This window comes from Artemia sp. Qi Xiang Cuo, chromosome 1, assembly GCF_049724085.1.
Source record: "Artemia sp. Qi Xiang Cuo chromosome 1, ASM4972408v1, whole genome shotgun sequence".
Lineage (NCBI taxonomy): Eukaryota > Metazoa > Arthropoda > Branchiopoda > Anostraca > Artemiidae > Artemia > Artemia sp. Qi Xiang Cuo.
The window spans coordinates 48,203,617-48,227,271 of NC_142794.1; the positions used below are offsets into that span (position 1 = coordinate 48,203,617).

Below are 23,655 nucleotides of genomic sequence, written 5' to 3' on the forward strand. Positions count from 1 at the left end.
GGCAAAAACTAAAGCAAGACCTTGAAAAAGAAACCTTAATTAAAAATGCAATATAACAAAGAGTGGGTGAGTGAATAAGAGTGCACGTGAGATAGAGAGAGAAAGAAAGAGAGGGCAGTGGAGAGGAAGGAGGGGCACAGAGCCAAATATTACTAGGATATCAGACAAATTTCTTTTTTTTCCTTTTGTTCAAACATTCCAATTTAGTTACCAATCAACAGCATGGACATGGTGCCCAATTCATAAGAGATCAGTAATGACTGGGTAATGCGGTATCTGAATTCAAACCAGTTTTATCTTTACATAGACATACGTAATTTGGCTAGTTAAGGATTTATGTATTTTGTAGGAACCCAGGCTGAGTCTATAAATTCTAGGATTCTGGCTAAACAGATAAAACTACCTTATCATTTTCAGTCTTGCCTTTACTTTTCAGCTAAAAAAGCCAGGGAGACCTTATCTTATAAATGACTGCACGATATGACTAGCACGATACCTAGGAAGATATATATAATATTATATATATATATATATATATATATATATATATATATATATATATATATATATATATATATATATATATATATATATATATATATATATATATATATATATATATATGCATATATATACATGTATATATATATATATATATATATATATATATATATATATATATACATGTATATATATGCAAATATATATATATTCGACCTTTTTTGATCTACTATTTATATGATCTACTATAATATATATATATACATATATATATATATATATATATATATATATATATATATATATATATATATATATATATATATATATATATATATTATAGTAGATATGCAAATATATATATATATATTCAACCTTTTTGATCTACTATTTATATGATCTACTATAATATATATATATATATATATATATATATATATATATATATATATATATATATATATATATATATATATATCATGTATATATATGCAAATATATATATATTCGACCTTTTTGATCTACTATTTATATGATCTACTATAATATATATATATATATATATATATATATATATATATATATATATATATATATATATATATATATATATATATATATATATATATATATATATATATATATATATATATATAGTAGATATGCAAATATATATATATATATTCAACCTTTTTGATCTACTATTTATATGATCTACATAATATATATATATATATATATATATATATATATATATATATATATATATATATATATATATATATATACATGTATATATATGCAAATATATATATATTCGACCTTTTTGATCTACTATTTATATGATCTACTATAATATATATATATATATATATATATATATATATATATATATATATATATATATATATATATATATATATATATATATATATATAAAGTTCCAAAATATTTATAAATTTACACTAATGCGTTAGTATAAGGCAATGAAACTTACACTTCTAACAAATATGAAATTTTACTCAAGCCAAAATTTAAGGTTTCCTACAGGCGACAATCAAGTCAAGAAATTTCAAGTTTCAATGACTTAGAGCGGGAAAGGTCATTGATAGAAAGAATCGGTTTTCTATTCGTGACATTTTTTCCATTTCCCTACTACTACTACAACTTTTAACATACTCACTTCAGTACACAACCACTTGAGGCCAAAACAGCTGCAAAAGCTCCTCCTCCATCTCGATTTATTCAGCTTCCCTCTTTACCCCCTCCCAAGAAGTTCCGATGTCCTCTAAATCCTTTCTTGCAACCAGTTCTAACCCGATTCGGGACGGCCTGCTTTTCGTTTGGTCTTATATGGATGCCTGAAAAGGTCAATCTTTGGCTATCTGTTATCCTTCATTGACAAAACGTGTCCTAGCCACCTTAACCCTTCTATAATTACAGTCATGGAAAGCGGGATAGAACGACATTATTCTTTCCAAAACTGTCATTCCAAAGGATTCCTAAAGAGATCCATAGCCAATTCCTCTGGAAAATATATAACAAATCATCATCCGACTTCCGAAGCGCCCATGTTTCAGACCCATACTTGACTACTGTTGTCACTGTAGCTTAATATATTCTAATCTTGGTTCTCACACACTTATCCTCTTATTCTTCCAAACATTTTTCCACTGTGAAAAAACACTATGGGCCTTGGCTATTCTACTTGTGACATCTTCACTATGTCCATCGTCTTCTATATCCACACATCTCCACTAAAAATACTATCTAGGCAAATAAAGCTATCCAATTGATCAATCTTCTAGCTACCCAACATCACGTCTTCACTTTCATTTATTCCTAGTCTAAGCGACTTAGACTTCTTGACATTAATTTTCGAACCTATTCTTGCAGTCTCAACCTTCAAATTCTTATAAACATCAGTCATTTTTATAAAACTTTCTTCTACAATACTCAAATCATAGGCATAAACTAATTCTTAGATGGTTTTACCTTCCCATTCAATTCCATGCTCTCCAACAATCTTTGCCGTGTTCCTTAGGAGAAAGTCCATATAAATGGGGATAAAGCGCAATGCTACTCAGCTCCTGATTCAACAGGAAACCTGCTACTAACCTATTTTCTTACTTTAACCGCAGCAATGTTGTTCTCATGCATAGGATTAATCACTTTAATATAATTATCTGTATACTATACAAGGATACGACCTTTACTAAAGCTCTTCTATCGGCTGAATCAAACGCTTGTACATAATCTATAAAAGTGAGGACTAAAGGAGTCTGATGACTCAGGCATTTCTCTATTACTAATCTAAGAGCATGCTGTCTTCGTAACCTCTCCCCTTCCTAAAACAGCACTTTTCTTCCCTTAAAACTTTAACTACAGGATCTCACTGTAACTAAACAGGAATACCATTCCTGCTAAAAAAGGCATTTCTCTATTACTAATCTAAGAGCATGCTGTCTTCGTAACCTCTCCCCTTCCTAAAACAGCACTTTTCTTCCCTTAAAACTTTAACTACAGGATCTCACTGTAACTAAACAGGAATACCATTCCTGCTAAAAAAGGCATTTCTCTATTACTAATCTAAGAGCATGCTGTCTTCGTAACCTCTCCCCTTCCTAAAACAGCACTTTTCTTCCCTTAAAACTTTAACTACAGGATCTCACTGTAACTAAACAGGAATACCATTCCTGCTAAAAAAGGCATTTCTCTATTACTAATCTAAGAGCATGCTGTCTTCGTAACCTCTCCCCTTCCTAAAACAGCACTTTTCTTCCCTTAAAACTTTAACTACAGGATCTCACTGTAACTAAACAGGAATACCATTCCCTGCTAAAAAAGGCATTTCTCTATTACTAATCTAAGAGCATGCTGTCTTCGTAACCTCTCCCTTCCTAAAACAGCACTTTTCTTCCCTTAAAACTTTAACTACAGGATCTCACTGTAACTAAACAGGAATACCATTCCTGCTAAAAAGGCATTTCTCTATTACTAATCTAAGAGCATGCTGTCTTCGTAACCTCTCCCCTTCCTAAAACAGCACTTTTCTTCCCTTAAAACTTTAACTACAGGATCTCACTGTAACTAAACAGGAATACCATTCCTGCTAAAAAAACAACAAAAAAACAATACTCCGCCTATAGTTAAGGTAACTTCTCTTGCACAACATTAAAAGAATTAAGAAGCAGGAAAAGGCTCCCCTTTTACTTTGGATTACACAACAAATATCCATAAAGAAAAACTTCGCAAAATGCATTATTTTTACTTTGATTTCATTTACCTTAGTACCAAGCAGAAGCTCTGGGGAACGATACCACAAAGTCACGACGATAGACGTATAAGGTTTTAAAGGAGATCCATATTCTCTGGCCAGGCCGAAGTCACCGATTTTGAGTTCGCCACGATGACTTAGAAGAAGGTTGGAGGTTTTCAAATCACGATGAATGATCCAATTATCATGTAAATGGGCCACACCAGCCAAAAGCTGTAGAACAAGACATTTTACTTCTCCTGTAAAGAAAAATTAGCATTGGTTTCCCCTTTAACTACAGCTAACATTTATCAACGGTCTAAAATACGGTACGACTCAAGTGGTACGACTTCGTCTCAAACACCCGATTGCTGACACTAACGGATCAGACCCCCAACTCTCGTCAGCTCGCCATAAGAACTCTACGGTGGTTTGGCCACTTAATTCGCATACCAGAGGAAGCACCCGCCAGCATACTTTTTAATTTTGATCCCCCTCAACATGGCTGGAAGTGCCCCCATGGAAGACACCGGTTCAGATGGCGGGACAGCCTTATCCAGTACTTCTCCATGATCGGTACTGATCTCCATGAGTCAGTCACGCTTGCGCAAGACCGTTCGGAGTGGAGGCAAATAATCTCATCTCTCTCTACGCTGGACCACTAGCAGGAGCCTTAAGTCAAGTAAGTCCAAAATACGGCCAAAATCCGATCCTACGAGAGATCTATAAAAAAAATATGCGCCAAATTTTCATCATTTCGAGTCAGCCTTGTAGCAATAACTTAGTTAAGAGTAATGTGTCTCTCATGCATTTTTGCTCCGACCACTTTGTATACAGACGAAAGATCGTAAAAACTTGAAGAAGGGGCTCAACCAACCAGAAATAAAAAATTATAGAGTCAATTTTACGGGACAAACTTGCTAAGAAGGCATTATGTACCTTTTTTTCCTTCCGACCACTACTGTACAACCCCCTCCCCCTCAAACGAATAGTATTTTATCAAAATACTGAGACACCCAATTCATTAAAAATAGTCAAAAGGTTCATAAATGTACCTCCTCAGGTCCATACATCACCAGGAAAAGAATCCCGAAGTATTTAATGGTCACTTCTACACAGATATATTTCAGTAAGAAAATAAGTGCCTGTGCTGCACCTCGTTTAATCAAAACCAACAAATTCACGTTCAATAAATAAAATAATGTCTCCCGGATGTTGCTAAAAGTTTTTTCGTGTCTACTCTGTATAATATTGATTGAAAAAATTTTTTTTTTAGAAAAGTAGTTTTTCAAAGAAAAGCAGAGAGCTACGTTAAACCTAAGACGAGCAGAAGTCAAATAGTGATTGAAGCGTAAAACGAACATAAAATATAAATAAATAATAAAATGTTTCTTAGAAACCTAAAAGAAAATCACAATAAATATTCAAATCAAACCTAAAAAGAATGGAAACTACTACAAACAGAAGTAAGGCTAACGCCCCCAATCCCAACTTAAGAACCAGAAAGTCATTTATGCTTTACTGAAAACAATTTTTATTTCAGGATGTGTGTTTTTATTTGTCACAATATAACAAAAAAAAATCACTGATAAGAACTGATAAGATATTCATTCATGAAAGTCTCAGCAGTTTTGGATTTATTAAGGTTATGGAAGGAAAAAACGCTTAAAATGCATTTTGTATTCAGTAAAGCGAAAATGATGTTCTGGTCCTTTTCTTTTTGGAGAAAAGTTTTTCTTAAATCAATATCTGTTCGGTTTTAATTGGCACAGTTTTTTTTTATTGGTTATCAAAAGAAATATTTGTCGAGATTTTTCAGTTTTTCTCCTTGAGAATCAAGGTCTTGGCTGACTATTTATATTTTGGATAGAATTTTGCAACAAATTTTAGTAACAATTGTACCATAGAACTTTGTATAAATGGGTATGTGTCATATCGTTCAAATAAATAAATTGAAAACCTGCATTATCTTTGGGTTTATATGGGGTTGAAGCCATTCAGACCACCATCCTCCTATTCAGAACCGTATCCAAGATATTTTATCGGAGGGGGGGGGGGGTAAAAAGATTTTTTGGGGGGAGGAGGTATAAAAAAAACTTTAAGAAACGCAGCAAAAATTTGTTTATATTCATTTTTGTTACGTTTCTTACGAGTCAGACACAGTTTTCGGAGGGGGGGTTCAACCCCCCCTTGGATACGACCTTGCTCCTGTTACAACATTGAGTGTACACAAATATTAATCGATTATTCCTTTGAACATGCATTAAAAATTTCAGCTTAATTCCCGTTGCCGTTCCCGAGATATTGCAGATACAACCCTTTGACAACCTTGACAACTCCCCTTCAACATGCCCTAAAATTTTCAACCTAATGAACTTTCTATTTTCAATAAATGAGCCCCCTCTTAAGTTTCTACGACAACTCCTTCCATACAAAATGCTCTGGAAAAAAATTAATAAAAAAAACACATTGATTCCTTATCGCTCTTTACTTAGGCAGCGCTATTGCGTTGCCTATGATTAGAAGGGATGGTCTTACAGAATTTGGGGGAGGGGGGAGGCTCAATTGATTAAAAATTGCAAGTTCTTTACCTTTTTCAAGAACAGGAGGTAATTGGATGACCTTCAGCCTCCTCCCGTTTCTTTTTATCCCGAGGCATCCCCGTAACGACTCACCAAATCAAACGAAAATTCTGAGATTTTGATAAAACAACGAAAAAAAAGGCCAGACCTCGGCATTTAAACAAAAGAAATAATTTTGGCCCCAAAATGTTCAGAATATTTGCTTAAAAACATATCCAAAATCGGTAAATATCGGTAAAATTACATCACTTAGTACCCCATTTCCACCCAAGCAAGGTCAGAGGAGGATAAAAAATCAGAATCTTAACTTGAGCAGCATGCGGTGGACTGAAAGGTCATTTCCTATTTATTGAGGTCTGGGAGGACCGAAAATGACATTAGAACTAAAAAATTCCGTCACTTAGTACCCCATTTCTGCTCTAGGCAAGGTCAGAAGGGGTAAAAATACCATTTGTGGTATTATAATACTTAATTGAAAAAAAAACAAACATAACTGGAATGTCGTTTCCTATTAATTTAAGTAGGGGGTGACCAAAAACGACATCAGAATAGGAAACCTTCACTTAGTATCCTATTTCCCCATTTTTTCCAATTATATACTATTAAAAAATATTTTATGGAGTACATCACAAAAGCCGGGGATTCCCCAAACTAAGAAACTTTGAAGCCTGCTAATACCTAAACTATAAAGGCAAGCGGAAAAATTTCTTAGGGAAAGTCTCTTGGAGTGTTGGCACGCAGTACACATCTCATCAATTTCGACACTTCTCTAGCAAGCAACTACTGAGGTTACAAATCTTTGGCAATCCACCCCAGGGAAATAATTTTCCAGTCCCACATTTTGTCTACCACGGATACCTTGCGACTCAGCCCAAAGCTGCTCCTTGATAGGTTGGCAGTTTCCTTGTGATTGAATCTCATTATAATTAGACTAAATTATTAGAGTAAGAATTAAATACCCAGTGAATAACAAGATGATCGCACCATTATTTCGAGAAAAAAATAATTTTCTTTGTTAGAAACTTCAAAGATTCAAATGGACATCCTTAAGTAAAAGACAATCAATTAAAAAAACATACTTAATTTTGCTTAATACAATTTCTTTATTGATGATCTAGACATGCATTTTTTTGTTTATACTAACAGTTAGAACAAGATAAGGCACGAAAAGATTCTTTTAATAAAATCATGGAATAAGATACGTCTTTATTTGACGATGTTTATAGCACGAGGGTCATGATGGCCTTAGCCCAGTAGAAGACCCAAAATCATGCAGATTTCAATCCGTTTGATATATCGTCCTCTAGATCCGTACCGGTTTCTTTAATAAAAATATGAAAAAGTGATTGCAAGAAAGAGGTTGATCGAAAATTTCGACTGAACACTCAAATATTACCTAAAACTCAAGTTGCAATCCAACATTTCCATTTTACGCAGAAAAGCTAAAAAAAAACATTTTACAATATATTCCTAAATAAAACTCGGTCGATTACCAAGTTTAGACAGAAAACTAATTTAAACAGAAACTATTCAAAAAAAATCTAGGAAAAGTAAGAGCGATGTTAAGACCTAAAACGAGCAGAAGCAAAGTAAACCTTAAAACGAACAGAAATTAGATTAAATTAATAAATGAAACCTAATAAGAACGGATACTAGAATAACTAATCTAGCAAAACTAAAAGCTAACAAAAATAAAAGCTACCATAAATAAGAATGGGAATGCAAGCCAATTTACTGACAAGAAACAAACCACTTCTTAAATTAAATGCATTTTTAGGTTTCAATTTTGTTTATTTCATTCAAAATTATAGAAAGTGAAACTGAACAAAACTTATATAAATATTAGGTATTTTGTAGTTCGCTGAAGCTATTTTTTGAATTGGTAAATAAATAATTGATTCGTCACCGGATTTTCTATGCATTTGACCGAAAATGATTTAAAAGGAAGAGCATAGGGATTCAAGATTTTTTTTTTGCATGTTAAGAAAATGAAACTAAATTGACTATTACAAAGTGATATATGCAATTCAATAATTCCTGAGAGTTGGAGCATTATTTAGTTTTTTATTGTTATAATGAAAATAGAACTGTGCAAAAAAATATATTTTGTTTCATCTTCAGTACAAGACAAGAGACACTAACCTTTAAAGGAACTGAGAGTGCAGTAGCTCCATTTTTATTTGTGGTCAGGTATGTTCGTTTTAAGGGAGTATTCCACTTAATTGCGATCCATTTTTAGCTTTATTTGTTCATTTATGGTGATTCCGTTCAGTGTTAAGTTGAAATTGGGTATTCATTTTAATTCATATTGATTGTAAGGTTCTATTTATTATTTCACAGTATTTTCTGTTTGTATTTGATTTATCATATGACTTTGTTTCTATTTGCTGCACGTTTTAATACCGCTTTTGATTTTCTTTGAAAAAACAATTTTTTTAGGTAAGCAGATAAGCTAAATTAGCCATAATCGAAGAAAATGACATTTTAGCTCTTCTCTAATAAGACTTGAGCATTCGATAAGAAAATAAAAAGCTACCCAAAAACAAGGAAATCTTCATTGTCATTTCTGTTATGAAAACCCAAGAGATATTAAAGGGAAGATAATAGACGAGAGTGTATATGTACATGAGTACAAAAAGACAAGTAAATGACGGGAATGAGGACATTATTCCGAAAAAATAAGTCACATGTGGTTTCTAATTGACTATATAGCCTACCACTTCAGTACCACCATGTTGGAAAGTCGTATTAATTCACTTTAGTTCTCAAATCATATTGATTGAAAATCCTTGTGTGATTCCAGTTCAAAGAGGAAGTAACATGCTTAGTTTGCTAAAATTCTGACAGGGAGAGGGGAAGGTGATCGAGGGGAAGTTTCATCAATCGATGTACCAAATACCTTTAACTGTTATTCTTACTAATTTCACTTTTTCCTAATAAATAGCTTACTCGCTAAACCTAACAGGGCTTTGATTTATACAGTAAATATAGCAATTTATCGATTAAATTGGTGATTTAGCACTCAAAACAGCCAAACGGAGAAGTATCTTTAAAGTACAGTGGGGATAGTAGAACCTAAAAATGGCGGAAATACTTCCGAAAGATTGAAAACTATTGTATCGAATAACTTACCCAGAGTAAAAAATTGCTTTTTAGATTTCATGGTTTCCATTAAGGCTTTAATATCATGCTCAACATAATCCATTACTAAAAATATTTTGTCCATGTTGCTTCCTACTACTATCTCCCGAACGGTAACTATATTCGGATGTTGAGCCTGTAACAGAAAAAAAAAATCTTTAAGCAAAAAAGCTTTAAACAAACAATTTTCAAGGTTCAAGATTTTTGTTTAATACACAAAAAGACAAACACAAGTAGTCAAACAAAGCCACCAAGGAGCTACGCTCATAACGAAAGTTACCTATTATCAGAAAAAATTATCAATCAGCAAAATAAACCCATAAAAATAATAGGAACAAGGGAATAGAAAAACACAATCACAAGACATGGCAACTTACGGCAGGAGAGGGACAAAGGGGCCCTCTAACCCAACGCAGTAAATTTACAACACGATAAAAACAACCCGTTATCAATGATAAATAATACGTTTTTTATTAAAAGAGAGCGGCATTTTAGTTTCTTAAATATAGTCGTTAGTTTAAGCTTATTTGCTAAAAGAGGGATTTGAAATCACATTGAAAAACTCAACCCCCAAAGAGCTGGATGTTTTTGCCATTGCGATATAGTTTTACGTTTCCCATTATTTTTTTTTTCTGCTCTTTTCTTATTCAAATTCCCGACTCGTCCCCAAAAGGACAATGATTTTCCTAAGATCTTATAACTCGTTATGGTTTATATTCCCAGTTTCCCCAGCTAGAATTTGAACCGAAAGGACAAGCTACTTATTCATTGGATTCAGTAGCTTCAGATCTATCTATTAGCTGGTCCAGAATTATGATTTTACCTACGAATTTTTCACACAGAATAATCTAAACTTGCTAGTTTTCACATTTTTACATGTTCCCAAGTATTCTCCAGCGTACTCTTTCGTCGAAAATAAAATGTAAATCTAACATAATACGGTAGATGCATAGCACTGACTGTCCGCGATCGAGTGATGGCAAATTGTTATCTCGTGTTAAACACGAAAATCGTAGAACAAAAGAAAAACATTTACATAGGAAATACCAATACCAAATAAACTTACAGGTAAAAGTCCTTGTGCCTACAGTCCTTAAATATATAAAAATCAGCAAAAATTATCAAAGCCCTTTGATATAAGTTGAGATAATAATATTTATTTCAAAAAGCTTCTCATTCCAAAATTTTGTCAGCCTTTTATTTCATTAAATAAAAACACAAGTTTTTTTTAACTGAAAGTAAGGAGCGACATTAAAAGTTAAAAAGAACAGAAATTATTCCGTATATGAAAGGGGCTGTCCTCTCCTCAACGCCTCGCTCTTTACGCTAAAGTTTTCTACTGTATTAAAAAATAAGGTTGTGACACAGAGTCAAGCTTTAGCATAAAAAGCGAGGCGTTGAAGAGGGGACAGTTTTTTTTGTACTCTCATCAGAGCTATTTATTCTAATTAACAGCCTTTGTGATTAAGGGGTCATTCGTAAGCCATTGGAACAAAATTTGAACTTTAGTGCCAAGAGCGAGGTAATGAATAGGGGGCAAACCCAATCATATATGTAATAATTTCTATTTGTTTTATGTTTTAATGTTGCTCATTACTTTCAGTTAAAAAAATTGTTTTTTTATTTAATTTCTGATCTTTTTTTTAATAATGCTGGGAAATCCGGCGCCCCTTCAGAGCAATGTCCCTTCCCCCATGGAAAGATCCTCCAGCGTAAACCCCAACCCACCCCCCCCAACTATCAGAAACAATCCCCCCTGAAAAATTCTGTATACTTCCCAATAACCAATACCATATCCTCAAAGACATAATTATTGTATTTTTCGACCATGCTGAACAAAATGGCTTTCTCAAAATTTTGATCGGGTGACTTTGGTAAAAAAAATGAACGTGGGAGGGGGCCTAGTTGCCCTCCATTTTTGGTCACTTAAATAGGGCACTAGAGCTTTAAATTTCCGTTCGAATGAGCCCCCCCCGTGATTTTCTAGGACCACGGGGTCGATACGATAACACCTGAAAAAAAAAAAAAAAGAGCAACAAGCAAACAAATAAACACGCATCCGCGATCTTTCTCCGGGCAAAAATTACAAAATTCCACATTTTTGCAGATATAAGCTTGAAACTTCTATAGTAGGTTTCTCTGATACGCTGAATCTGATGGTCTGATTTTCATTAAAGTTCTATGACTTTTAGGTGGTGTTTCGCCCTTTTTTCGAAAACAAAGCAAATTCTCTCAGGCGCATAACTTTGGATGGGTAAGACTAAACTTGACGAAACTTATATATTTGAAATCAGCATAAAAATCTGATTCTTTTGATGCATCTATTGGTTTCAAAATTCCGTTTTTTAGAGTTTCGGTTACTATTGAGCCGGGTCGCTCCTTACTTACAGTTCGTTACCACGAACTGTTTGATTAGATGTATATAAATATATACTATATATATACATAAATCCACATTAAGAAATCGAACATACCTTTAAGAGTGTCGATATTTCTCTTAATGATGTGATTGGGAAGCCTTCTTTTTCTCGTTCCATTTTAAGGCGTTTCAGCGCAACAGTCTCATTAGTTCGCTTATCCCTAGCTCTATATACAACACCATACGTGCCTTCTTCAATCCTAAGAAACAGAATAAAAATGAATAAAAATTAAATAGAAATAAAAAACAATGCAACTAAAGAAAATATATATATATATATATATATATATATATATATATATATATATATATATATATATATATATATATATATATATATATATATATATATATATATATACATATCAATTATAATTTTAGAAAAGCTAACTATCAAGTAGGGTTGAAATTACAGCTAAGAATCAGACTAAATGGTTAATTATGTCAGGTTTGGAAATCGGAATAATTGGGATTTTTAAGAATCGAAGTTTCCCAGCTTCTTAAGAGGATTGCATTACTGTTTTATTCGACAGAAAGAAAGAACCTAGGGATCCGCATCTTTTCTCAGGATGTCATCTAGCCACAAAATGCTAGAATTTGGGAGGAGCCCCTTTCTCCCATTACAGCTACACACGTAAAGTAAAGCTACGGACGTTCAAGAACGATCAGTAAAGCTACGCACGTTCCGTAGTCTATTCAACTCCACTTCCCGCTACCTCCAATGAAATTCCAACTTCCTTTAGATATTTTCTTGTAGCCTCTTCACACTCGATTTAGGAAAAATTGTTAACACTTGGAATTTCAAAAAGCGAATTTCTTGGGGAAATATCATCCTTCACCCGTAAAACGCAACCTAACCGTTTGACAAGTTTCTGATTTGATATTCAGCCACTCCAATGAGTATTCAATAGCTATCCTTAGAAAATTCCTTTGAAAATCACAAGCAAATCCTCCGTAGCTTTTCGAAATATAACTGTTTCAAAGTCATGCTTAGCAACAATTTCTAAGACTACACAGTCTTTCCGTATTTTACGGAAACAATGTTTTCTTCAACGAGACCTCTTTACTATAGCTATTAATGCACAACAAACCAAAACTAACAGTAAAATATTAAAAAACCAGGATACTTTGGGACCATCTCCGTTTTTTTTTCAATGATAAAAAAAAATTCTTTTTTACATTCAAAATAAATTCTTCACAAAAGCCAAAAAATAAATATGGCCATATAAGCGGCGACAAAGTAACAAAACAGTTGAATTATAATTAATGATAACTGAATTATGGAACAAACCTTCCCTACGTAGAATCCTGATAGCAGCTCTAACACTATACTTTACAAGCTAAAAACCGAAATCACTGAAAAATAAAATCCCTTGTCAAAAGATCACATGAAGCTAGTTTTAAATAAAGGAGTTCTAGTCTTAAACGATAAATTGTACAATTATTAAACACTACAATTCCTAAACATAGGTAATTATCTGGGATCATTCAAAACTAGCCTGGACTAGTGATCTCTACTTTTAATTAATTTAAAGTTTTTTTGGGGGGATTTTCAAAAAAAATATGAAAATTCAGAAAAATTTGACGGCATATAAATTTGTATACATCTTAAAAAGGTTGAGCTGGGACTACTCACAGGGAGCGATTGGGAAGTCATCTTTCATTTTGAATTCTTTCGAAGTCAACGCTAAAGCCTATATATTTCCAAAAAGCAACCTTATAACCAGCTAGAAGAAAAACTACCGCCAAAAAGAGAACCAATTAATGCCTATAGGTTCAAAAAACGTCTCTCAAAAATAAAAAAGTTCGAAAAGAAAAAAACACGTTCAAAACGCATGGTTCTGGGTAATTAATACAGTCGGATTTTTGCGTTTCACATATACGAGGTAATATGTTCCATCAGTAGACTAACGAGGAAAATTAAGTTCCAAAACATTTATAATTAAAGAAATTATCCACCCCCCCCCAATCAACCAAGCATTGATATTACATTTTTAGTTAAGCTTGGTCCCTGATGGTGCTATTTCAAATCTCCATTGCCAATGTCAGTATTTAAATTCTTTTTTTCGTTTTTTTTTTCTTTTCTATTATTTCTATAAAACTGTGGATTGGACACTTTAGTCGATATGAGTGACTGCAAAAACAATAATATGGTGAGAGGAATTGAAATAATCTTCAGCTAACACTTATAAAGCCAGATATTGTTTTTTGCTCTGGAAAATTATTTCCAATTTTTAGGTAATTACGCCAAAATGAGTTTCTGAGAATTAAGTAAAATTAAAGTAATATTTCATTAAGAATATTTAGATAGAGAATAATTGTAAAAAAAAAAAAAAAAAAACATTTCACGTTGAGAAGATATGACTAATGAAATTATAACAAAACAGAAACAAAAGTACAATTCAATTTGTATCTTGTTTAAGTCAAAAGCTAAACAGAGGATTAAAAAAGCATAGCCTCCGTTTAATTTAATTGAATTAGTTTCACAATAAGCTCATTTTTAAGTCTATTTCCTGTTCTTCCACAATTCTTGGTTTAATTAATTTTTCTTTCGATAGTTTTATACAGCACAGTTTTTATTTTCAATAAAAATTAACTCATTCTTCATAATATGCGAACTATTTGTAAGCTGGTGTCAAACCCCTATCTAAAAATGAAATAAATACCCCGCTTTTAAGTTCAATGGGATGATTTGACTGGGTTATTATTTGTTAGTTTCCGATAATAACAATAAAATTCTAATTGACTTTAACATACTTTAAATTTAAATTAAGAAAACAAGCTACTTCCAGCTGGGGAGCAAATTGATCCTTTTGAAAAAATTGAGATACATTTTCAGACCTTTAACGAAAAAAAAAAAAAAATATTGTATGTTCATTACAATAACTCTAAGCTAACCTGAGCACTTCAATATGAAAAAAAAGAAGAAAAAATAATGCTGCAAAAACAGCAACAACAAAATCCAAAGTAGCAAGAACTATTTCAAGGCAAATACAAAAAGCTAATAGAAAACGTCTATAATGAATAAAATACATTTTATTTTATAAAATGAATATACAACCAATTTTGAATACAAAATAATAATGAATATAAAATAAAATGAATAAAGTTTTATTCAACGAATAAAATGCTGCACAAAGGATCCACGATACCTTTCCCTTTGAGATCCGATCTTACTTCAACCACTTCTTGCTCTTTAATTAACCTCGATTGATTCAATCTAAGTTATACGTAGCATTTTCTTTTTTTTTATAAACCGATCATTTCATTTTGTTAGAATCTCGCAACAGAAGACTTGTTTCGGACTTATCCATTTACATAGATTTAGCAAGAATGGCATATAATTTTCAGCTGTAGATCTGTCCACAGTTGTGCATTATCACAGCTCTTAAAGTTTTTAAACCCGGATTTGTTTTACTTTTTTTCTTAAATATGGTATACAATCCCTTTCCTGATAAACTTGCTTTATCATTTTAGAAATTTGAGCTAGGAGAATGAAACGTTCTAAGATTTTCATGATTTAATATTTGAACAGAGTTCTGAAAGTCTCGATCACCTTCTTCTACTAATTTATTAAAAAAGAAATCAAAGAAAGTTTGTCAAAGAACCAATTGTTTGCAATACTGTTTTATCTTTTCTACCATTGGGAGGGGGTGCGGGAAGGGGGCTGTCAGGCTATCATTTAAAACAACCTGGAGAAGACAGCAGGCTGTCTGGACCATTCTGATTTGAAGTTGTCAAGTATTTTGCGCAATAGGTTGCATCGGTTGCATCAAGACTGGGCTGGGTAATTGTAGACAGAGAAAAGCCAAGACAGATAGTCCAAGTAATTGAGAGGCAAATGTTTAAATGGCTGGGGCACGGGTAAATGGCAGGAGTATGAATGACTCTCTTATTGGACACATACTTTTCAGGGTAGTTTTTGGAAAAGCGTGCCTGCCTAGAGTCTTAGGCATGCTGATCAAGAATATAAAAAAAAGGCAACCAAGGCACACCCACCCACGGTTTTAAAAAGATTGAAAAAGAATTTAAAATTGACATAGGGCCATAAATGTGCTTGAGACAATAGGCAAAAATATCTTATAAAGCCATCTTTATATTGCAAATAGTACCTATTCGTTGCCTAAGCTCAGCTCCACATTCTGAAAAAAATTTGAATTTGTCACAAATTTTTTTTAATTTTTGGGTCATTTGCCTGAGACTCTGGGCGGCTGGGTGCCCCTGTAAGTTGTCCTAAACTCCTCTCTCAATTTACCACTTGTTCACGGATGCCCAGCGTCTCCAATCCCTTTCCCAATAGTATCTATTCATTGTCTCAGCTCAGTTTAGAAAATCTGAGCCAATTTCCACTTTTTCAAGTTTAGGGTCACTTGCCTGAGACTCTGGGCAGGTGAGGTGGGCACCTCCAAAAATTGTCCCAACTTCCACTCTCGCCTTAGAACTTATTCACGGATACTTAAAACCATCAACGGTTAGACTGTTGCGCTAGCGGTAACCATGCCATGCTTTACACACATACCAACAATATATTTTTTTTTTTTTTTCCATTTTCACATGGGGTCCCAATCTAGCTCATGTCCATCGCTTAGCATTCAGGCCGTGACAAATAAAGCCCAGATAGTCGGACCCCACAAATTTTTGAAATTTTTGGGTCACTTGCCCGAGACTCTGGGCGGGTGGGCACCCCCAAATATTGTCCCAAATTCCTCTCTCAATTTAGCACTTGTTCACGGATGCCCAGCGTCTCCAATCACTTTCCCAATAGTATCTATTCATTGTCTCAGCTCAGTTTAGAAAATCTGAGCCAATTTCTACTTTTTCAAGTTTAGGGTCACTTGCCTGAAACTCTGGGCAGGTGACGTGGGCACCTCCAAAAATTGTCCCAACTTCCACTCTCGCCTTAGAACTTATTCACGGATACCTAAAACCGTCAACGGTTAGACTGTTGCCCTAGCGGTAACCATGCCATGCTCTACACACATACCAACAATGTATTTTTTTTTTCTTTTTCCATTTTCACATGGGGTCCCAATCTAGCTCATGTCCATCGCTTAGCATTCAGGCCTTGACAAATAAAGCCCAGATAGTCGGACCCCAACGCTCCAATCTGAACACTGACTAAGACCCCAATTCTGAGCTAGTGAATTTCAACCATTCATGCTGGTGGACTAAGACCCCAATTCTTAGCTATATTACCCGCCTTAACCCCTTTCGTTATACTGAAACAAGTTTTTTTTTTGTCAGAGAAATACGATATTTTGCTTAAGATATTATATATTTTTGCAGTGAAAATGTTGATTGTCTTCCAGTGGCGACCGCGTTAGTTGTTTACCAGGTTTATCTTTTGTTATGAATTTGATTCATATACGGTATAATTTTTGTTCGTTTTAAGTTTTAATGTCGCTCCTTACTTTCAGTTAAAATTTTTTTTTTTTTTTTTATTTGATTTATGAACGTTTTTGAATTTATGCAGGTTTTGAAATTAGCTAACCGTATATTAATAATTAAAACGAAATTTGCATATTAATTTTACTTCTTTTTGGATAAATGGCTTTCTCAAAATTTTGATCGTACGAATTTGAGAAAAAAGGACGGGGGAGGGTGCCTAGTTGCCCTCCAATTTTTTGGTTACTTAAAAAGGGCACTAGAACTTTTAGTTTTTTTGCGAACGTTTTTATTAGTAATAAATATACGAAACTTACAAATTAACTTACATATCGAACTTCTATATTCGTATATCTTTATTACGTATATGAGGGGGTTCACCCCCTAGTCAAAAACTCGCTCTTTATGCTGAAGTTCGAATTTTGTTAAAATAAACAGGCATCCGTGATCTTTCTTCTGGCAAAATACAAATTTGCACATTTTGCAGATATGAGCTTGAAACATATGTAATAGGATTTTCTGATACCCTGAATCTGATTGTGTGATTTTCATGAAGATTCTTTCACTTGTAGTGGGCGTTTTCTCCCTTTTTTCAAAAATCAGGTTAATTTTCTCAGGCTCGTAGCCTTTGATGACTAATACTAAACTTAATGAAATTTATATATTTAGAATTAGCATTATAAGCCCATTCTTTTGATATATTTATTGACATCAAAATTCCGTTTTTGAGAGTTTCGATTACTATTGAGCCGTATCGCTTGTTTTTTCTTAATTACGCATATGTTATTGCGTATATGAGGGGGTTCGCCCCCTAGTCATACGTCCCTCTTTACAATGAAGTTCGAATTTTGTTCGAACCACAAACCCCTGAATCACAAAGGCCGTTTAATTAGAATAGATAGCTCTTTTGAAAGTACTTAAAAAAACTTTAGCGTAAAGAGTGAGGTATTGACTAGGGGACGAACCCCCTCATATACGTAATAATTCCTGTTCGTTTTAAGTTTTAATGCTGCTCCTTACTTTCAGTTGAAAAAACTTGTTTTAGTTACATTTCTGATCTTTTTTTTTAAAATAATGCTGGGAAATCCGGCGCCCTCTTCATAGAAATGTCCCTCCTCCCAAGAAAACATCCTCCATGGAAAGATCCTCCCGCGTAACCCCCTCCTCCGACCCCCCCCCCCAGAAAAAAATCACTCCTGAAAACGTCTGTATACTTCCTGATAACCAATAATATATGTAAACAATGGGCAAAGTTCATAACTTGCAGCCCTTCCCCCGGGAACCGTGGGGGGATTGAGTCATCCTCAAAGACATATTTATTAGGTTTTTGACTATGCGGAACAAAATGGCTATCTCAAAATTTTGATTGGATGACTTCAGAAAAAAAAATGAGCGTGGGAGGGTGCCAAGTTGCCTTCCAAATTTTTCGGTCACTTAAAAAGGGTACTAGAACTTTCAATTTCCATTCGAATGAGCCCTCTCACGATATTCTAGGACTACTGGATCGATAGGATCAGCCCTGGGGGAAAAAACAAATAAACACGCATTTGTGATCTTTCTTCTGGCAAAAATACAAAATTCCACATTTTTGCATATAGGAGCTTGAAACATCTACAGTAGGGTTTTCTGATGTACTAAATCTGATAGTTTGATTTTCATTAAGATTCTATCACTTTTAGGGGATGTTTTCCCCTTTTTTCGAAAATGAGGCAAATTTTTCAGGCTCTCAACTTTTGATGGGTAAGACTAAACTTGATGAAACTTATATATTTAAAATCAGCATAAAAATCGAATTCTTTTGATGCATTTACTGGTATCAAAATTCCGTTTTTTTTCAGAGTTTTGGTTACTATTGAGCCGGGTCGCTCCTTACTTACATTTCGTTACCACGAACTGTTTGACTATGTACAAAGTATATGAAAGAAATCTTACTTATTTAGACACTGAAATTCTTCAACACTCCGACAGCCCATAATAGCAGGAAAATAGGGACGTAATTCTTCCTTCAGAGGAACAGGTGAGACAGGCGGTGTAAGTCGGTCAAGTTCTTCAGCTTCTTCTAGGTGAAGAGGAGACTCATCTTCGACAGGAACAGGTGACATTGGCTCCAAATTTTCTACTTCTTCCTTGACTTTTTGCTTTGGAGATTTATCCTGTTCTTCTTTTATTGGAGGACTTCTTTCTTCTTTCCTCCTTGGACTCTTCTCTATTTTTGCTATCTTAGGACTTATTTCATCCCGTTGATGTCTAGAAAATAAACTTGTTTTTTCTTAAATACAATTATTGAACAGACAAATAATACAAACTAAAATACAGTATGTCCAAACAAAATATAAAACATTGTATTAAAAGTTTAGGAAGTGGCAGAGAGATGCAGAGCAAGATACATAATTTCAAAAACTTCAAATCCTCACTTTTAACTTAAGAAATATTTATTCTGACTTTCAAGGAAAACAATTTCCATAAAAATTTAACCCAAAAGATGCTTTCTATCGAAGAAAAAACAAAATTCAAGACATAAGGAAACATTCATCAATTGCTTCTACCTTAGGCTCATAGAGAGAACCTCAGCCAAGATCCCAAAAAAAGTAGTAATATTACAGCAATTAGAGTAATATTACAAAAAACGATCGTTGATAACGTTATTAACTTAAAAAGTTATTAACTAAACTCACAGTTGCAATGCAATATTGCAAAATAATAATAGATCCAAAAGTGAGTTAGACTCCTTATTGTCGACAAGAATTAGCTCTGTAAAACGAAAAAAAATCAAATAAGTAAATGAAAAAACAGTAATTAAAACTGGAACCGCTGTCTATAATATCACTAAATATCACCAAATGGTGCTAGCTGATTATCCCACCGCTGCCACCAAATATTAGAGTGGTAAGCCGTCTGCCACCAAACATTGTAATGGTACCAACGCTGGCACCAGATATTGGAGGGAAATGGTGCTGCACCACTTGTTTGGAAGGGAAAGCCTCGCTAGCGCCGAATATTATAATGGAAAGACTCACAGTCCCCACTACTGTACCGTAAATATAGAGTATGTTAATAAACTAGTACGGTATACCCTGCTCCAGGGTATGATAACGTGATCGAACGATCAAACGGCCAAACTCTAGGACAGCGGTGCACCCAACCCGGGTCACCACTAAAATCTCTAGCTGTATCCTTGGAGGGTAAATGGACTGTAACCCCTGTCAATTTAATAAATGACAGTATGTCTCTTAAACTCTGTTCCTACCCTGTCTGGGTTCATGGAAAAATAGTCTACACGGTTGTAGAAAATAGCTTAATTGTATTCTTCCAAAAGGGCACAAAACACATATATCAACTGTGAAAAAACCGACTCCCTAAACAGGGTCTAAAAGTAGAATAACTACTAAAACACTAGCTCTATACAACGAAATTTGCATAGGGGTGGACCTTAGAATTGCCCCAACCAATCAGCTAAACCAAAGTTCAAACCCCAGTCTTCTTTTGAATAATATTATCTTTCAGTACCCCAGACCCAGAAGAAATAAATGGCACTTATCTTGAATGCTTACTTATTGCAAAAGAATATAGCTTAGTAATGAGCGTTTAACTTATGATTGAAAATTATCCTATAGGCAAATGTAATTGAAAAGAAAAGGAAAAGGGGTGAAACCTGAACGATGAACCTTTAGTTAAAATGAGGATAGCAGAGGCTATGGACATGTCCAAAGAACGTATTTGATACATCTTGAACCAAGATTTAAGCAAGTTCAAAATGCCCGAAAGTTGGGGGCCGCATTTACTTATGTTAGACCAAAACTATTTTCGAAGGAAAATTTCCAACGCTCCGTTGCCGCAGCTCAGGCGCTATATATAAATCAGAATTTCGGTGCAGAAAATCGGCCACTTTTGATAAAAATAAAAATCACTTTCACCAAGACAATTTACCGTCTCACACCTCAGGGATTGCGACAGCAAAAATCCATGAATTACGGTTTGAACTGCTTGATCACACTCCTTACTCACCAGATCTAGCCTCGATCGACTGTTTTTTTTTGCAGTCTGCGCTCGGAGGACAGAATTTTGTCAAGAGAAGAGGCCATCATCTTCGTAAACCACAATTTTTCAGAGAAAGACGCCGAGAACTATGTTGGATAAGTTAAAGAGATGGCATTTTTATTGGGTCAGAAACTTTTCAGAACACCCTCGTAAGCAAATGAAATGAAAATTTACCTTTTACTATCTCGTTTTGCATGAGTTTGATCTCCTTTCCTATGTTTTTTAGTAGAGTTTGATTCCCTTTTTTCGACTCCTCTTCCGATTTTCTTCTCTTCTTCGTTGATAATATCTATTCTCTTTTTCTGAATAACTTTTTCTTCTTCACTGCTAATTTCTTCGGATTCTTCTGACTCTTCTGAATCTGACGATGTGGAATCGAAAACAATATTAATAAAGGGAACATAAATTGAGATTCCACTAATGACTTCATTGTAAATTATGGAACAAATTCCTTGACGTATATTACATATAGAGAAAAACATCAAACATTGAGATCCATCACAAAAACTGTTAATTAACCAAGAGAATCCTGTTAGATTAGAAGACTGGGACTTTATTCAAGGAAAATATCACACACAAAAAAATGATAATACGCGAGAATCGTCTAACCACTATGGGTTTATGTGGACGCATTATGACCTCAGAGATTGACTACTGACTACTATTTCTTCATGCGTGAATTTTTATAACGAATCTAGGAATGTATACACTGAATTCAATGTGTAAAGTTAATATTTACTAAGGGCAACTTTACATCTTGAAAAGATGAAACATCTATCTCTTTTACTGAAAATGAAACTTTACTTAATTTTTTTTTATTAATTTGCCACGAGGTCACAGCTTTTCTTCGTCAAATTCTGCTCTCCCAACCGTGAAGTTTGAAGAAGATCCAAACTCTAATAAGACTAATTTTACAAGCCTACAAAAAAAAAACAGGCTGAGTTGACCTAAATTGCAAAATAAATACATTTGGAAGGCCGAAAAGTTCTTGTTTTATCCGTAAGTTCCTGGGCCTAGGAAACCATACTACACAACAAAGAGGTTGGGGACATGGGTCACCGCAAACAGGGTCCAAATATTTTTATTTTGGATTGACTTGAAACTTATATTTGTTAAGTCTAGGGCAAGAGGAATCTGAAGTAGAGAAAAATATTGGTTCACACAAAACGGGAATTGAAAAGGGCCAAAAAAACTTATTGTTTCCAAACAATTTAGAGCTTGTATCTATAAGTTCTGGGCCAAGGAGACCCTAATACAGAAAAAGATTGCGGACCCGTACCCCCAAATTTGGGCCATAAAGCGTTTTTGGGGATCAGCTTGAAACTTAAATCTTTATTTCGTTGGACCGATGCGACCTGAACGCACAAGAGATTAGGACAAGGGCACGGTTCCACAGAAAAAGGTACCCAATAATGTCTTGAACAACGTTTCTGATCGACTTGAAGTTTCAAGAGATGAGTATTTGAAACTTTTATCTGTAAGTCCCTGACCCAAGCACACACCGGCAAACAAAAAGAAGTGACAAAATAAATAAAAATAAGTTCACCGGACAATAAAACTCAAAAGATGGCCAATTTTTTTTTTCATATCTCCCAAGGCTTGAAAAGTAAATATATAGGTCCCCAATTCAAGGGGAGCCTAATTTAAAAAAAAAAAAAAAAATTGGCTTAGGGAACGGGCCCCTGCATGGGCCAGAACTCTTTATATATTGGTTTGAAGCTTAAATCCGAAGTCCTTGTGCTAATGAAACCCTTGATGCACTAGAAAATCAGAAAAATACTGGTTTGCCCGAAAATGGGGCCTGAAAAAGTGTCAAAGCCTTTATTTTCAAATGACTTGAGAGCTACATCCGTAAGTCCCAGGACCTAATGAATTATGATCTACAAACAGTTTTTTAGGTTGAGGCACAAGTCCTCCGGAAACGGGGCCACAAAATTTTAAGTTCGACATTCATTAATTAATCTTAATTTCTGTTTATTTAAAGTTTGACTTGTCATATCAGTTCATACTTCTACGTTTAGGTTTTAATACCGATCTTGACATTTCTTTGAAAAACTATTTTTTGGAGAACATTTTTTAAAACTAATGTCATAAAAAAAAGAACACATCAAAACTATAACAGGTCTATCAGATACAAAAAAAAATAAATAAAGAAAAACAAACAGAGGATGTGCCATCTCCCTCTCGGACAAGTTTGAATGCTAATTTTTCCAGAATGAATTCCTTATATTAAGTTCAACTGAAGTTTTTGCTCAGCTGGACAGTTAATTCTAACGTGCTTGTTATTTGTATCATACATGGCCTTGAGTGCATGAAAATAAAATCTTGATAAA

At 34.0% G+C, this 23,655-nt stretch overlaps 1 protein-coding gene across 2 annotated transcripts in view; it reads right to left on the minus strand.

Annotated features, from left to right (window-relative positions):
• Pitslre (cyclin dependent kinase 11B pitslre) overlaps nt 1-23,655 on the minus strand; it is an 81,139-nt gene that overhangs the window by 8,288 nt on the left and 49,196 nt on the right. For both annotated transcript variants that reach the window (XM_089095275.1, XM_089095266.1), the window contains 5 exons: nt 21,497-21,683; nt 19,217-19,531; nt 11,955-12,099; nt 9,472-9,616; nt 3,788-4,017 (listed from right to left, as the gene is read on the minus strand). In XM_089095275.1, the coding sequence (XP_088951401.1) occupies nt 3,788-4,017; nt 9,472-9,616; nt 11,955-12,099; nt 19,217-19,531; nt 21,497-21,683 (1,022 nt within the window). The remainder of the gene's footprint in view (nt 1-3,787; nt 4,018-9,471; nt 9,617-11,954; nt 12,100-19,216; nt 19,532-21,496; nt 21,684-23,655) is intronic.